This window comes from Amphiura filiformis, chromosome 3 (assembly GCF_039555335.1).
Source record: "Amphiura filiformis chromosome 3, Afil_fr2py, whole genome shotgun sequence".
NCBI classification, from domain to species: domain Eukaryota; kingdom Metazoa; phylum Echinodermata; class Ophiuroidea; order Amphilepidida; family Amphiuridae; genus Amphiura; species Amphiura filiformis.
This window is the reverse complement of record NC_092630.1, coordinates 27,569,727-27,588,067: the sequence shown is the minus strand read 5'-3', so window position 1 is coordinate 27,588,067 and position 18,341 is coordinate 27,569,727. Positions and strand designations below refer to the sequence as shown.

Here is an 18,341-nt window from a genome sequence, read left to right as displayed (position 1 = left end):
GGTTCTTTGTAGCCCTGCGGGGCAATCTACTTGGCTATCTGAATTTCGCGGTTTGTGGTTCTTTGTAGCCCTTCGGGGCAACCTAGTTGAATTTTCGCGGTTTGTGGTCTTAATTTGTTGGATATCCATATTTCGCGGTTTGTGGTTCTTTATAGCCCTGTGGGGAAATCTAGTTGGATATCAATATTCAGCGGCAGTTGTTGGCGATCTTTCGCGGTTTGTGATTTTAATTTATAATATTTATATCAAATATAATTTCAGTCTGAGCGGTGAACAGAGCCACTGATAAATGTGTTTTAAATGACGAAGATGTCATGATAGTCAGGCATGGTGATAGCATCTGGATGGTGAAAGTAGGCCCAGGCCTAGACCTAAATATGAATAAAAAATCAAACATGTTGAAAAAAAAATATCACAATAGCAATGGATGTTAGAAATGGTGTTATTCTTGATTTACGACAATAAATGGGTTAATAAAACATTAAAAAAAAGTGGTGGGAAGTTTCGAACTTGAGCAAAAATTCATAAATGGATTAGAAGTCCATGGCCTTAACCACTTCCCCACGGGGACGTCCCGTTATTACGATGTGTGAAAGTGGAGTATTTATTGATTTGAATATATGCTGTGGTCCGGAAAGAATAAAAGAATTGTGAAAAACTTGATTTTTTGGCGAATGGGGTCCAGAATTTGTATGTAGGATATCCAGGAAAATGTATATTTGAAAGTGAATCTGAAAAATTAGTGCGACAGCGACAGCCATGTATGGCTGCAGCAGTGACGAAAGATTGTGGATATCAGTATGATTAGCTATGATTTGCCACTAATTTTGGCTATGAAATACCGCGTGAAATAAAGCAAGAATGTTTGTTTGTTATCAAACAATCGGATTGACTGTAAGATTGGTGTAACTTTTGAAATAAAGAGTTATTAAAATATGACACTTTGGACAGTAAATAAGATTTAGCATGGTTTTAGATATATTTTGTACCCAGCGAAAAATATCATAGAACAATAGCGTTTTGTTCCGTGTAAATATAGTCTCGCGGCGCATCTGTTTATTCTTCTTTATCAGTCGTTTTTTTTTTAAAACTTGCTGGTCACACCGCATGACTCTAATCATCATATTTGAGTATTGACTATTGCAAAGTTATTACACATGTGATCCGAATATGTAATATGTTATCAAAAACATCATTTTGAAAGTATTTGACGACGGAAAAAAATATTCAACGACGGAAACGTTTACAATATCACAAAGTTGAACAAAATAGGCAATTTTGCTGTACAATATTCTCGTTTTGTTCCGCCTTTGCATTCAAATGTATAGGAAGATCACCCGCTATGTAGAAGGTCACTTCGAGACTTACTATCTACAAGCTGTTATGGCAGCGCGGAGGTGGTCACATGCGTATTTATAAAAGCGCATTTATAAATATATATATAACCGAAGTACACTAATAAGATGCTAACTTTCGGGTGCTCATCTATCAGGGCACAGTTCTTCAACTCCAATACATTTGTACATTCATTGAATGACCTTTGAAAATTTGGGTACAAAAACTCATACTCTGCAACTTTAGGTCAAATTTTGTACTATGATTGTTTGATTGAGGTTATTGAACTGAACTATGGCTTTGAGATGAGGCCATTGTGGCCTATAGTGAGTGGCATTGACTTCGGTTCTCGGTCTTGATTTGCTGCTCAAGTGATTAGTTTTGTTTAGTTCTTTGTTCTTCTTCTCGACATTTTCTGCACAGGGGCAACTTTTAGCCGCTTTGTGCTAAAGACGCTGTCGGAAAATTAGCCCGACGTCAACAAAACGTCAACAAGAATATACGGTGGCCTTTACATACATAGATATGTTGTTAGTTGGAAATCGCAATCCCGTGTGTAGGATATGAAGATCTTGTTTCCACACCATGTTAAGTCCACAACCCAATGTTTCTCATTTACTTGTATGATACAATTACAATTAGGGGCCTACTTTGACAAGTTTGACATTAGCAACAAAGAGTTGTAGGCCTACCATCAACATTACACACAATAATGCTGCTAAACAATATGCAGACTATTGTTCTCATTTGGGAAACAAAGGCCTCACACAGTATTGTTACTGTGAACCCATCCACTATTTGCTTTTGTAATGGTGCATCCAACTGAACTTACTATCCATTGCAATATCGCACAGGTAAATCAGACACATGTGTTTGTGGACTTAACCTGGTTTGGAAACAAGCTTTTCAAGTTCATAATACACATACGGAATTCCAGGATATACACATACGGAATTAACTGCTTTCAATGTCACATCACATACAACTACGATTGATTCTGGATACTACTTTCTGTTCCCAAAAGCAAGTTCAAAACACAAATCTTCTGCGGGCTGTAAAATGATACCATTTCAAAATTATATAGGATTCAAATTTCTTGCTTGCTGATTCGTCAGCGTTTGACAGACACCTTCGTCAGTCGTTATACCGTAAAACCTCGTCTACAAGCATATAGAGTGCTTCAGATAAAAGCTAAATTAAACCAGGCGTCATTATGGAATTTCGGCAAATAAATTACAGTTCCAAGCATATACAAACAAGTATTATTGAAAGACCAATCTATTGTATTGGAATATTTAAACATGTATCGTATTAACTTAACTTTCATCAAAAACACTATATATGCTTGTAGACGAGGTTTTACGGTATAGGTCTATGTTCGTCTTCGTGCTCTGACAAGTTGACAATCGGGAATGTAAACACACGCACCGTATTTAAGTCCAACATCATTGTGGCGATTTTTCGTTGCGACAGATGTGTTTCATTTCTTGGCATCGACTTCGGTTCTCAGTTTTGAGTTGCTGATCAAGTGAACAGTTTTGTTTAGTTCTTTGTTCTCCTTCTCGACGTTTTCTGCACAGGGCAACTTTAGCCGCTGCGTGCTAAAGACGCTGTCGGAAAATTAGCCGTTACGTCTGTTGCAACGTAACAGTCAAACGTCAGCAAGATATCGGACTATACGGTGGCTTTTACATAATAAACATGATAAATATCGTCACTGAGCGGGATAACCTCATATGTACTTTTGATCCTTGAACATGGATAAAGCCTTGTAGGTACGTGTAGACTTTATAATGAAGAGGTTGCTTTATCCATGTTCATGGGCCAAGTATATGCAAGAAACACCTCATTTGGCCCTTGAAAATGGATAAAGACTTGTAGGTGTGGACTTTATATATTGAATGGTTTGCTTTATTCATGTTCAAGGGAAAAAAGTACATGAGTTTTTTCCCGTCCAGTGACGTTATGCTGCTGGAAATCGGCAATCCGTGCCACGGAATTAACTTCTTTCAATGTCACATCCCACAGGGTGCGATCGATTCTGGATACTGCTTTCCAAAGGAGAATTCAAGACATAAATCGTCTGCGGGCTGCAAAATGATGCTTCACGAGCGAGAAGCACGCACTCTCCTAGAGATAACCATTTCAAAATTATATAGGATTCAGTTTCTTTCAAATATCTAGGTTGCTGATTCGTCAGCGTTTGACGGACACCTTCGTCAGTCGTTATATAGGCCTATGTTCATCTTCGTGCTCTGCGACAGGTGCGTCTATGTTTTTCTTCGGAGTGAGCTGCGAAGTCGGATTGTTATTAGTCATGTTAGTACTAGCCCCTGAGGTTTTTGCAATTCCTGAGTTTATCTTTGCATTGTGAGCCTGAAGTAACCGTACTGCCCGTGCCTTTGCGGCTATTGCGGTTTCTTGAATACGATTACGAGCAGCCGAAACTCGGCTGGGTTCTTGCTTCGGCAGTGTCTTTGCAGGAGGACGTGGACGTTTTTTGTAAGGATTCTGCCGTTCGTATACCCTTTGAAATAATGCCCTTTTATTTTCCGCCACTGTACGACAAAAGAATGTGGCATTTTTCTTTGGTGAAAATTCAGAGTCCTTATATTTAAAAATCCTTTTACCCTTTTTGAAAGTATTTCGGTTAGCATTTCCACACTCGTTGGTTATGTGCTGATTCAAATTCTTAAAATATTGCAAGTCCTCTTCAAACTTAGGTCCATATTCTTTGATTTTTCTCCATAAGGTTTTGTTGAAATAGTCGTAGAGTAAAACATCCGCATAATTGAATTCCCGTATTTTTTGACGCACTTCATCGGTTAAATTTCGCCTCGAATCGCGCAGATTCTTAGGAATATAAACAATATCTTCATAATCCCAGCATAATTCTTTCTTTAAAATCAACAAAGATTCGTCAAAATATTCCAAAACAAGAATCATAACAAATTCCTTATCAATACTCCTGATGGTGGCATTTATGATGGTTTCGTTATAAAACGAATGACCAGTGTCTAATCCCAAATCGTACATCTGACTATTTTGCGCATAATACCACCTTCTTCCCATTACATTTTCAAACTTCATGTAGTGTAATTTTTCGCGATAAAAAGATGGTTTCTCTAAAAACATTTCTATCCATTTCTCTTTAGGAATTGACTTCGCATCTGGAAAGGCGTCTTCAAACAAGAACTGAGTGAACGCGGATTCCCACTGGTCGCTTGGTTCCCGTATAATAGAAATATACTTAACGTCTTTCTTCATGAATTTGTCCATTGCCGTCCTGTTGTATCGTACATGGACAGCCAACATGTCGTAATCTTTATATTTCCTATAATCCCCAGCGCGAACACCCAAAGGTGGAAGAAAATAAGTCTGTGGACTTTTGACTGTAACAGGTATAAAATAAAAGTGACCATTATAGGAAGATTTCTTATTAAAGACGAAGGAAAGATTATGGTAGAAGCCGAATCTGTTGACGATGGTCTGAAGTGTGGTGCTTCCTGTTTTGTGGGATTTAATGTATACCAAGGTTTTCGACGCGGAGCAATTATGGACAGGTTCGGGAGTGGTGCCCACATCGCTGCTGATGGTTGTTGAGACATTTGGAATTGAAGTAGAAATGTTTGCGTCACGATATGGAGATCTTGGCTGCCTGGAAATGAAAGAGACACAAACGGGGAAAATATTAAAAAGTAATTCGGCACTTGTGCCAATCTTTTTAGTGTTTTTAGTGTTTCTTTAAATTTTGTTGCTGAACACTGTTGTACATTATGGTGTATTTAAAACATGTATGTTTATGAAGTGTCGTTAATTTGTTATTCTCTTGCTGGGCATGATATTTTCATCATATATTTTCTTGACTGTATCATATATTTATATACAATGATTTCGGTTCCCTTATATGTCCAGAAATGAACCCCGGTTTTCGGTTTAAAAGCCTCATGCCACTTCATCGATAACGCAAAGTATCCTTTAAAAACAAGTTATTTTAGAATATCTCCTAAAATTCAGTGTTATCTTAATGTCTACTGATATTTTCCGTTATTTTAGAATGTTGTGAATGTTTGTGTTTTTTACAATAGCCTATTCTTGTGTTTTTAGGTTTTTTTTAAAGGATGTTTCGTTATTTTGCATTATCGATTAGGTGACATAGTGCCGGGGTGGCCGGTTAAACGCCGGCTACTTTGTGGCGTCATCTGCGCGCTGCGTCACGTATAATGGTGCGGGGGACGGGGGGCGGGGGCAAATAAATATTATTCTTGCCCCCCCCCCCTTTTGAGGCAAACCAAAAAAATTACGTAAATGTCCACTTTTTGCGGCAATTTTGGGCAAAATTTGTCGATTTTGCCCCCTGAAATACACTTTCTCCCCATGCCCCCGAATAAAATTCCTGGTGCCACCCCCCCCTTTCTACTGTAATAACATACGCACTTGATTTGCACTCAATGGGAAGTCAATTCATGTTCAATGTCAATGTGAAGGTTTGTTCCCGGGGGTTTGTTGAACTCACTTGAAACAACAAGTCATTCACTTTGCGGTAAATAAACTGTCACGTAGACTTTTTCGAGATATTAGGCCGCGTTAGTAAAATCGTGCGCGTAGTCCTCTTTGAAAATCAAGAAAATTTTTTATGCCTTTTTAATTTTTTTTTAACAAAAAGGTAAAAATTAAACCCAAAATTGATATTTGATCAAAAGTTTCAGATTTGTTTTGCAATTTTTGGACACGAAAACAATAAAAGAGAAGAATAATAGTTTGTAGCAGTGACTTTTATTTAAATTAAAATTTGTCTATTGTTCCAATATTTGCAACATTGGATAATTTTTGCAAAACAATTTTGTCCGAAATCCAGAAATGACACATAAAAAAAATTCAATAAAAAAAACCGCATTCCGTATTAGGTTTTTTATTTCTCACAAGCTTTGAGACACAGGATTTAATTAAGATGGCCTTAATAAACCTATAAACATGATAAATACGCCAGGCTCGATTCATGCACTGTAAACAATTATGGTTATTTAAATATTGTTCGACTTTACTTAATTAATATCTGTTTCATATAATATGATAGTTCGTTTATATTATAAACGAACTACGGAACTAGCATTGTTTGTTTGTTGGAAGTCAAAGTGGTTATTGCTATTCTTAGAGCAATAATTGTTGCATTTTCATCAGGCAAAAAAAAACAGGTTTGCCTCAAAGTTTGCGCGCGCATTTCTAAAATCAGAGATTTCAAAAAAAATGAAATGCGGACATTTTAAAAAAAAATCTTTTTTTCCCGAAAAATTTGGCGAAAATCAGATTTTGTTTCTCAAAATACCATAAAAATACCAAGTCAGGAATAAAACTTTAAAAAATAGCATTTCGCATTTGTTTTCAAACCACTCGTGAGCTTTGAGACAAACCTTTTTTTTTTTTGCCTTAAAATACATTTTTATTTTTTATCACAATAATAAAAATAAATGGTTCAAAACTAGGCCTACGTCATAAATATACTTACGGCCAGCGATGCTGTATAATGCTTGGATCAGGCGGGAGAAAGGCAGCAAAGATGGAATATAATAAGAATACCGTAAACACTACGCCCACAAATGCTGATTTCTGAAAAGAGAGGGAGATGATAACACAGTCAATGTACTGGTAATTGTATAAATGACGAGATAAACCATAAACTGGGCTCAAAGAAGCTTATAATTTTTTCACAAGGTCATATCTTAAAATCCTGTCCATAAAAATGACCAAAATTACACACAGGATTACTTCAGTACTCTACTCTAAACACATGTTAGTAACCAATTAGTTATCCAACTGACACAACAGCAAAATGCACTGGTGGTATTGAACAGCTTCCTGGACTACATACACAGGCGAATAATTGGAACCCAGCAAAAGAAATTTGTGAGAATGTGTACAAAGTCACCACATTTCGTTGTTCACGAGCACAAATTAATTCAAAATTGCTCTGTTGTTCTATAAACACTTCCAATTAAATATGAGTTCTGACATGTGTACGCCAGGTTTGAAAAAACCCACCCAAATTCAATTTAAAAGATTGCACTTTTATGGCCTTAAACAAATTACCGACATTCCTGGGGCGTTTGTAAAATAATGCAAAATTATAAAATGATCTTCATCCGTGTCGTGTTTTCTTTTAAAGACAGTTCTTGTTTGGAGTAAGTAGTGACTGGTGGCGGTGAGGCTAGCTGAGGCCCGGGGTGGGGGGGGGGGGCACTTCAACTTTGGAGGTGACGCGTATGTAGGGCTGTTAAGACCCCTTTTTCAGCATCGCTGTCACCCAAAGACCCCATATTTTTTTACGAACACATGCTCTGTCCCGGCTCTGTCACCCGAAGACCCCCTATTTTTCCATTTGATCTGTCACCCAAAGACCCTTACAAGTTCAATTTGAACAGCAACTTTCAATTATCACTGATTTTGTTACTTATTTTGAAAAAACAAAGAAATTTGACGCTATTTAGAACTAAAAATTCGATTTTTGCGGTTTTTGTGGCGCTGTTTCGGTTCTCACCCAAAGATTCCATTTCAAAAAAAGGTCATGCTCTCACCCAATGACCCCATATTTTTTACATTTTGCTCTCACCGAATGCCAAAAATCATGCTCTCACCCAATGACCCCATATTTTTTACATTTTGCTCTCACCGAATGCCCCTTAGTGCGAAAGTGCCAGCCCTACACCTATATCCATTTTAGGCAACCCATTAAAAATATTATTAGCGATCATGTATAAAGGGTAGCCAGGGCTTTTAGGCAACCTATTAAAATATATATCTTGCCCGGGATATCTTGTTATGTATTAATTCTTTGATCACACAGTCAGGTTATGTAATCTCTTTGGCCGGTCATCAGACTTCCTTCTGTTTCTGTGAGAGTTCATTAATCATTAAGCTTCATTACCCGGAATACAATGATCAATTATGTGATGTTCATCATAGTAAGACATAAGGATATCAACGTCTGATTGGCTTTTCCGTTTGTTAATTACATTGAGAAACAATGAGTGTTTAATGTAACGCCAAAGCTCTGTACGAGATGAGAGCAGCCTAATAATCGTAAAATGTCATTAGTTAATTGAACATAATTATACTCTTATTTGAGTCTAATAAAACATGTTCGCTAATAATAAGCCCGGCTAATATGGGGTATATTATCACTCACGATTCGGTTTTCAGTTTTGTTTTATTAAACTTGAAGAATTTCACTAAATATGGGTGGAAAAGTTATCCCGCAAAAGTTATCCTTCTTGGCAAACAGTTTTCCCTCTCCCACCTAATCCCTCTGGCCAAAGAAACCCTCACTGCTTACTTTGCCCATCCCCCCGAAAAAAAAAAATCCCGTTCTCATATTTTTATAATAATTATGTTTAATTTATTCAATGGTGTCAAAACTTTAAGGCCTTATCCCTGGAATTATCCCCACGAAGCAATATTTTAAAATACGAAATTCGCAACATCCTTGATAATTATAATGCAGTAGTTACATTCCTCAAGAAATTTGCTCGGAGGGGGTGGGAATTCCGAATTCCATAAATGATGATACCTCTTGAATTTTGCGCAAATCGTTTACATGGTTGAAGCTCGGTCACCGGTGAGCCTTGCTGTTCCAAAGATTGAAGGTAAAAGGCATAGTTCACAGTGGTCCAGTTGCTCGGTAGGACCTAAATGAATCTTAATGAAGTAATTGGCCGGCGATTTTATATCCAGGACGAACACGCTCTGTTAGCCAATGACCTCGATGACTATGGCACAGTTCATTAAACTCCACATCAACATTATTTGATCTCAAGTTATGGAGTATGGGTTTTTGTAACCAAAGTAATCAAATGTCATTCACACTAGGATCCACAACATGCTCATCTATCAGGGCACAGTTCTTTTAACCCCAATACATTTGCACATTCATTGAATGAACTTTGGCAAATTGGGTACAAAAACTCATACCCTGCAACTTGAGGTCAAATTTTGCACTAGTACGATTGTTTATTGACATTATTGAACTATGCCATTAGGATGAGGCGATTGTGGTCCATAGTGTCAATTAGTCACCAAACAGGAAAGGTATAGTGGACTTGCGAGACTCTTGTGGTTATTCTGACAAACGAGTTTTGGATCTACGCTTGAAGTCCGGTCACGCAGAATAATATACAGGGTGAGTAAAAAAAGTGAAATAGAGCAAAGAATCGATATATATGTGAGAACCAAGTTGAACTTTCCCATTATTGAAGGTTTCTATAAATGCCACACTCAATAGTCACCTTCTGTGAAAAAATGATGTGAATCACAACTACCGTTTAATTTGTATGAGTCCTTTTTGCTACGATACCCAATTTCATTATTTGTCCACCATGTATTTTGAATGAGAGCACACAATGCACGATAAAGGCACCAGCTCTGAAACTGACTTTAACTTAAATAAGGTTGATTTTTGCATTATTTCAATTTCTTTTTTTCTGTTCAAACAAACGTTCTAACATTACTTCAAGTCCTTCATACCTCACTCGACTCCAACTCAAATTTTTTAATCCCAATATGTCCAACTTATTGCATATTTTGTAATTCACTCCACTTCAATTTGTGCGCATTTCATTTCGACATTTGAAAAACCCGCCTACAAATTTGTATGTTTTTGATAGAGAATAAACATCTTTAAAGTAAAGGTAAAATGAAAATAACAACAAATAATGTTTCTTCTCCTTAAACTAGACCAAGGGCAATAACACTTTGGGTGCCCCATTTTATTTCAATGCCAATGAGGTTAAGAAAATGGCAGTTGTTCTAAATCTACTTTACACAGAGTCTGCTGACATTCAAATTTTAGATGTCTCTTGGACAAACATTAAAATTGGGTATCGCTATGAAATGTGTCATAAAAACAAAAAAGTAAATGCCAATTCCTTGATTTGCACAAGGTCACTAATGGATATATCATTTATAACATGTCTTAAATAAAAATGGATTCTTTTCTCTATTGCACTTTTTTGACTCACCCTGTATATGTACGTATGACCCCACCATATGCAGGGATGCCCAAACCATAATTATTTATTGCAACAATTAGATCTCAATGTAAAAGGCAATGTTAAGTTGGCACTTGGCACACAGGATCACTCAAAGTGGGAATTTTAGACATTGTTTTGCATAATAGCCCTAGCTACATATAAAAACGCAATTTTCGTCGATTTTTATAAATTAAGGGTCAGTTGATGGACGAAAAAAATTGGCATGGAAAATCAGATTTTGTGCTTTTCTCAAAAACTGCCCATTTTTTTAAATATATTTTTCGGGTTTGGAGTAACCCTGCATCTTGAGCTAAATGCTAGGATCATTCGTGGTTGACTAAAAATAAAAACCCAAACAAGAATTTGTCTTTAAAAAAGACAAGTTCACGGATCAGGTGTATAGTAGGCCTACTTTGAGCTACTTTGGTAATTTAATATTCATATCTAACCTACTCTGCACTTATTCGACAATAAATACGGTAAGTGATATGAGGCTTAATAATGATACCTGCGTCTTGACTCTGGAATTTTTTTTTAAACCTCATTTTGCATTTAGGTTTTTAAGCCACCTATAGGCCCACAGGATCTCATTTTGCATTTATATGTTTTTAAGCCACCTTCAGGAAACAAATTTGGCTATAACTACGAAGAAAATTGTATGCAAGATGCCTTATCACTTAAGTAAACAAATTTACACAGCCATTTTGGTCTTGCTCGCTCCGGGTCTTGTTAACTTTTGTCAGGGATATTTGTCTCATAGCCCTGCATTTATGAACACCAATTATTATTTTGTAACAGAAAATATATTATACAGCTTTATACACACATTGCTGGGTTATTACAAGAGTCAATAAACATTCAATTAACTGTAGATAATGGACTTAGTTTTGTGCAATGTAGCTATATTGAACTTTTTCTGAAGTAAATCGCCTGCTGTATAGTTTTCTATGCAGACGATAGGCCTAATCACAAAGTAAACATTCAGTATACTGACCATGACCTGTCTAGTTTTGATTAACCAATCAGTTATGTGTATTGCCAGCATGTGATTGCTATAAGCCAATTGCAAACATGTTTATAAAAAACTTAAAAAGGCTAAAAATTTCCTACACTGAACAGTCTCTTTGCCGGATTTAAGGGCTAAATAGTCCTTGTCATGTGGGGCAGGATTAGATAAATATATACAAACTAGGGTATGAGATATTAGGAATTATTTCCTAGTCTCTTAACCACAGGATTGGTGGGCTACAATAGCTATTCAAGACATAGTATATGTAAGGAATAAACTGTGCATATGAGATGTGAGGGCAAGTGGCATTATTTCACATGCCGTGAAAAAAACAAAAACATTTTGTGTCTTCAATACATGTTCAAAGATATACAATTTCTGTAATTATAGTCAATATATTTCAAAATACATTGGATTTGTATTCATTCTCCATGAAGTGACTGACATTGACCCAAATGAAACCATGGTCCCAGAGACCTTGGTCTCCGATACGGCTGAACTGATGCAAATCATTTTAACATGTTATTTAACAGTTGGCAAAAAATAATAACATTTTGACACCGTTTAAAAAAAATTAACGGTGTTGTAAATGATCACCCTGTATATATAGAAGCAAACATCGCACCCAAAATAAAGTATATAATTCTGGTTGGCTTTTTCAATTCAAGCTCTGTTTGATTTTGTGGTCATCAGATTGAGAAAATATTCCTGAAAAGAAAACTATACCACATGTTCATTAAAATGTTCATTTTTACACCCTGTATATCTTCTAGTACACCCTGAATATTGACTTCGGGTTTGGGTCAGTCTAAATCTCTGTTCTTAATGCTCAAGTTCCAGCAATAGGCCTACCTGTAATTGGTTAATAAAATGATACAACTATTCATCGCAAAATTGAAAGCAATGGCCATACCCGATGTCAGTCAATGGTATCCAAACCACAATATGAACCTGAAGACTCGTCATCAGACTTGGACACTATCCATGCTATCAGTGAGGAATTGCTATTATAATATAAATGTACATGTATTACCCCATACCACAGTATTATGTTTGTAATCATTCCTAATAAAGGCTCAAATGCATAAAACCTTATAACTCATTTATGTTAAGTACAAACTTGTGAATGTGTTTTTCATTTTAAGTAAATGTCATCAAAACATATACCAAGAAATGAACTAAGTATACGGTACTCAGCATATAAATTTGTGCCCTCCTTGTGGGTTTGTAAGACAAAATAAAAGAAACAAACAATACAAACTTTATCTGCTTGCATTCTCTTTTTTACAGTGTCGTTAGCTCATTTTTAAGCCTGATGTCCTCCCAGTGAATGTGAAATCCAACATTTTTTCTTCAATCGCTGCGCCGTCTTTTTTAAAGACATTTCTTGTTTTCATATAAAATAAAACGTTTTAAAAACATCTTTATGACCTTTATATAACCCGACATTTAAATGTTATTATACGTTTTGAATAACACCAAAACGTGTTTATAACATGTTTAAAACCATTCTTGTGTTTGCTTTGTTGTAAATTTAAATGGAAGCAACGTGATTCTAAACAATTTAGGCCTATACCATTTATATTTATATATACTCCGATGCTTGAACATGATGGCTCGATGAGGGACTGTTCAATATTTACCATGTCATTCTATCTAGACTGTAAAAACAGTGTTTAGCATTTAAACACTTTTCTAAACACATTCTTGCCTTCACTTTGTAAACGTGTTTAAATACAAGACATGTTAAAGTATCGGCGTTTAATGTTTAGCCATTGTACATTGATATTTGGGAATTTGATACGTAATGTTAAGGTGGCTTTATCGGCTATAGTCATGCACAGAACTCCTTGAAAATGATATAGGATGTGTGTATCGATGAGAAAACCTTACTTGCCAAGTTTTAATTTTTTCCAACAAAGCGTTTTTGACTTATGCAATTTGTTGTCATCTTAAAATCCCATTGAATTACTACAGGGAAGGGTTTTTTGGCACTTTGCCAATTTCTCAAAATAGCGAAACTTTTCAAAACAAAGATTTTATTAAAACTGATTTTCTCTCCTTTATAGTGCAGTTGTATATAAAAAATTTAAGTTTCATTTTGCTGCCAATATATCACAGAATAATACAAACCAAGTTTATTTTCTAACTTTGTATTACTTAAGTATATATTTAAAAGGAATGTTGGTACTTTTTTGTGTTTTCTTGATTTTTTCTAGAAACACTAAATTACCCAAATTCTAGGATTTTATTAGCCAACAGGAGGTAGCTGGTAAATAAGATTAATATCTAAATTCTCTCGACAGCTTTTTCCAACTAAGTGCTTCTAATTTAAGCTACAGTGTTTCTAACATTCCCTAAAATAAAAAATGGAAAAAAAAATTCAAAAATCCAGAAATCCTGGCGAGAGAATGTAGGTATTAAGCTTATTTACCATCCCCGAAAGTTTGGTGACCATAGCACCTTCCATGTAGGCTATTAAAATCAAAACTAGGGAATTTTCAAAAAATAAAAACATTATAAGGCTCTTAAAATTAGGTGTGAGAATTACTTTTCTTTGTAATGATTAGGCCTACAGATTTAAATGAATTGATTTAACTCAGGAGCTATTTTCCTGCAAGGCTGTTGTATGACTTCCAGATAATGTATGCATAATTAATTAGCTAGCAACCCATGCAAATTAGCATTTATGCAAATTAGCTTATTAATCATGCAAATTAGAGGGCGTCTTCACTATTATAATGCATTAGAAAATATTAGAAACAATTTGACCACGTTTCAAGGCTAAAGTATGCAAAAATAAAGTTCCCTGAACATTTATGCATTGCTTTTAGCAAAATATTGGCAAATTTTAATAAGCCTTTCAGTCATATTACTATACATTGATTATTGATCAAATACAAAGAAAATATAAATTGATATATTATGAAAACCGTATGTCCGATTTGCTTCAAACAAAAGGCATATTGGTATACTTTGCCCTAATCTATTGATTTATTTAAAACATGTTCAGACCATTTTCTAGTTTCCAGAAAATGCCTCATATGCCACCTTAATGTCTGACCGCGGGCTCTGGTCTGACCCATGCATCCTCCAATTCAACGGAGACGGGAAAAGTTGCACATGAATACGGAGGGTAAAATCGCCCACCGCATCTGAGAACAAGTTTTCCACATGTACAAAGCAAAAGGCCTATACATCTATTTATTTTTCTTAATTTTTTAAGAATGGTGTGCGTATAGGCCGCTACATTTTCAACCTAAAAAATAAATCAGTCGTTTACTTTAATTCATTGAAGTGCCCGTGAGATTTTCAAATATCGGGTTATATATTAATGTCATGAAAACATTTTGTATGAAAAAAAAAAACCCGGAAAAACAACTCACTCAATTCGGCCAAATAACGAAGTTTAAAAAATTCAACCTTTGGGCCAAAATGTTGCCAAAAATTTTGAATGTCTAAAATATGTCTGATATTACTCAAGTACACTTGATCAATGCAGAACTATAATTGAAAGAGTAATATTCAATGTAATAACGAATATCTAATCTCTAATCTCGAGCCAACTTCACCGTGCCCTTTATTCTGGCAATTTATTCTACCATTTTTACGAAAACTTGTGTTTGCTGCTGGGACTTGTATGACTTATAGGCCTACTACTAAGTACTATAGTACTACATCTACATGTAGTAGGCCCTACTTTGTATTTTGTAGACTTGTACTCCATAGTTGTAGACAGTTGTTAACATATGCCTATATGCATATTGCACGTGATTCTTATAATTATCTTACCCCTCTTTCACTCATGATTATCAACTCAAAATACACGCAATATGTTTCTTCTGGGACGGATAATATAGTACTGTAGGCTGTTGGTACTGATGTTGACCACGTCAGCATTTATTGTAGGCACAAAATCAACTTCCTTCAAACACCGAACGAAGACATCATTGGTGGTGCAGATGCCATCATCATGACCATGAAGCTGATAGAATTAAGAACCCCTTAAGAACCTTTCGTCATCTATATCTTCGATGGAGATGTCTGAAATTACAATTTATATCCATGTTTTACCAAGTTTAGGCCTATTTGCTAGGCAGTTGCGTCCAGCACGTAAAATTGTTCGAATATCTTTGTTGGCGTCCAGGTTGCATGGCTATCTGTGTTTGGTTAACGACAGTTAAACCAAATGGTCAATATTTATCAGCAATGTGCCGGCGAGTTTTGACTCAGGGATGTGACATCACTGGCGATAAAATGGACATTTCGACCAGATCAGCAGTCAGCACAATGGCACACACATTAAAGTGCGACTATGTGAAAACACAGTCTACATAATAGCCTCAGTATGATCAGATTAGTTCCCGCATTAACCACAGGTCATATTCAAGTTCAGATCACCATAGGTATTTAGTGGTCCTGCAGACAAATAATTTATTTCCAAGGCAAGAAGCAGATAAAATCGCTTGAATATTGTTATTCTATTTATCTGTGTTTGAATTGATGACATAAAAGTTTGGCGGTTGAAGGTCCCCCTGTACGGTGAAGACCTTGTTTCCTCTGACCCTTGATCAAGAATGCCCGGCTGGAATAGAAGCAAGTTATCATGGTTTAGGGACGCACCATTATCCGGGACCATTATATTTACCGGGGAGGGGGACTGTTATTTTTTTAATATATAAAACGTTGCCCACTTTTGCCGACTATATCACTATTTATTCAATTTGACCCAGCCAAACTGTGAATACAATAATATATGAAATTTGAAGAAAAAAGCGGCTATACCGCAGCACAATGAGCACTGAATTGCAAAGCAATGTTTAAATTTAAAAAAAAACCTCTTTGCCCGCTTTCAATAAAAAATCCCAACTTGATCTACCTAATTGTAAATACAAAATCAATAACGCATGAAAATGGAAGAAATCGGCCCAAAACAAATCAAACAAACTTGCCCTGATCCGGGCCCTGATCCAACACTTCCAGCCCCCCTGGAAGTCGAATGGTGTGTCCCTGTTAAATGTTATTAAACAAACCTATATTTTATCATGTTTATGACTGAGTGCATTTATGTGTTAATAGTCTTGTCTTGAGTTAATGATTGATACGTTCAGCATAATTATTCACAAATATTACGTAATTAAATAGCACCTTTTCAGGGTTAATCAAGTGAATTGTTACATAATGACCTAGCACCTTATCATAACATTTGACCTATTAATTAATTAATATCCGGAAATTCTTTCTAACACAGTTTTTTGGCCCCCGGTTTGGCCCACCTCATAACCTTCCGGATTTTGGCTCCCCTTTTATACATGTACCGTACCGTAAAATGGGGTAACTTTGGGCACTTTTCAGAGTTTTTAAACCACTGCTTCTAAACAGAACCAATTATATTTCTAATTAACTCTTTTTTATGACATTAGGGGTCCCATCTACACCTTGAAGTTGAGAAAGATTTTTTAATAATTTTGTAAGGGTGCCCTATAGGGGTTAAAATTAACCTGACCAAAGTTACCCCGCATTTGGGGCAACTTTGGTCAGAATATTGTAGGCCTATATGGGAAAGTTGTTGTTTTTTGTGACATTTGACCCCATGCAAAATTAGTCAAGCACACATCCTTGCTCACAAATATCGATTTTTATTTTTACTGAAAAAATGTTAAAAAATGCTCCTTTTTGGTCAAAAATCAACAAATTGACACCAAATATGACTAAAAACAATATTGCTGTACGAAAATATGACCATTTAAAAAAATATATTTGACCGACAAAGTTACCCCGCTGACCGAAGTTACCCCATTTTACGGTACCTCATGTCATAAGATCTGGAAAGAATATCCGCGAATGGGCGTACTAGGCCTATGATATTATATAACAATACCAATTTTACCCATTCATTATATTATGATCACATGCCCACATGGAATGAAATAAGCCTGCATTTGAGACACGCTCCAAGTTCCCTCCCGCTCGCTCCACCTCACATGTAAAATTATACACAATGCACACAATGTAAAGTCTGCACAAAAAGTAACGCAGCTGCTAGCGCCATCATTATATTGCATCTTTCATGTACAGGTGGCGCTCTCAAAAAGTACATACATTTTTTAAGTCGCTGTCGCTGGTAACCAGTATTTCAAAAAAGGGTGTAGCTTTGAATTGACTGTGATGGGATTCGATTTTATTCAATATCTAGGCTGACCGACGGATCGTTCTACGGTTTCACGATTTTTATAGTCCAAAACTCGCATGATCTAAATCATGCTAGTTTTGGATGAGCAGAAAATTTTGCACCAAGAGCGTCACCTGTACACGAAAGATGCAATATAATGATGGCGCTAGAGCACAAGATATGCGGCTCTCGATTTTGCGACCCAATTTTGAACACACCTTTTGGTACAGACGTGACCCCCTATAAAAAAAAAATGGCAGAAACCCAGGAACAGGAAGGCAAAAAAAAAAAAAAAAATCACAGACACTTTATATCATGATATGGTCATATCAATGGAAGTTTAGCATTGAATTATTTTCACATTTTATCAGTATTAATATCATATCACAATCTAAACTTTTATCATAAATAATACACGACCGAAGGAGAATTGCCGTGAGCAATTATGACATCAACGACTCAACGTGCGTATTCATATAAAGATGTATGCCTACAATTAGCGGAAGATATAGGCCTAAGTCTGACCAGTATAAGGCCGTGTAAAATTAATATTTTGGTTCTCGTCCTCCCTCCTCAATTCCTGGATTTGTCAGATTTTTTTTTTTTTTTAGATTTTTCAATTTGTTTAGACTTTGGAATGATTTATGAAATCTTCATACATATAAATAAGTTTATTAGCGAACAAGCATCACTTCCAAGTCTTTTTGTGGTACTCTAGGGGGTTTATCCCTCAGAATCTCACATTTGAAGAAAAAAAAAAAGGGCCTCATCGTTTCCTCGAGCACTGTTGAAGAAGACCGAA

The 18,341-nt window shown here is 35.9% G+C and overlaps 1 protein-coding gene across 2 annotated transcripts in view; it reads right to left on the bottom strand.

Annotated features, from left to right (window-relative positions):
- The window catches only part of LOC140148301 (galactosylceramide sulfotransferase-like), a 31,992-nt gene extending 16,284 nt beyond the window's left edge, over window positions 1-15,708 (bottom strand). Inside the window, exons 1-3 of one of the 2 annotated variants that reach the window (XM_072170199.1) lie at window positions 15,160-15,708; window positions 6,842-6,942; window positions 2,758-4,993 (exon numbers count right to left, since the gene is read on the bottom strand). In XM_072170199.1, the coding sequence (XP_072026300.1) occupies window positions 3,562-4,993; window positions 6,842-6,942; window positions 15,160-15,267 (1,641 nt within the window). In that variant the 5' untranslated portion in view covers window positions 15,268-15,708 and the 3' untranslated portion in view covers window positions 2,758-3,561. Of the gene's footprint in view, window positions 1-2,757; window positions 4,994-6,841; window positions 6,943-15,159 lie in introns of those variants that run through there. The other variant, XR_011858468.1, reaches the window with a different exon arrangement.
- Window positions 15,709-18,341: the final 2,633 nt, after the last annotated feature.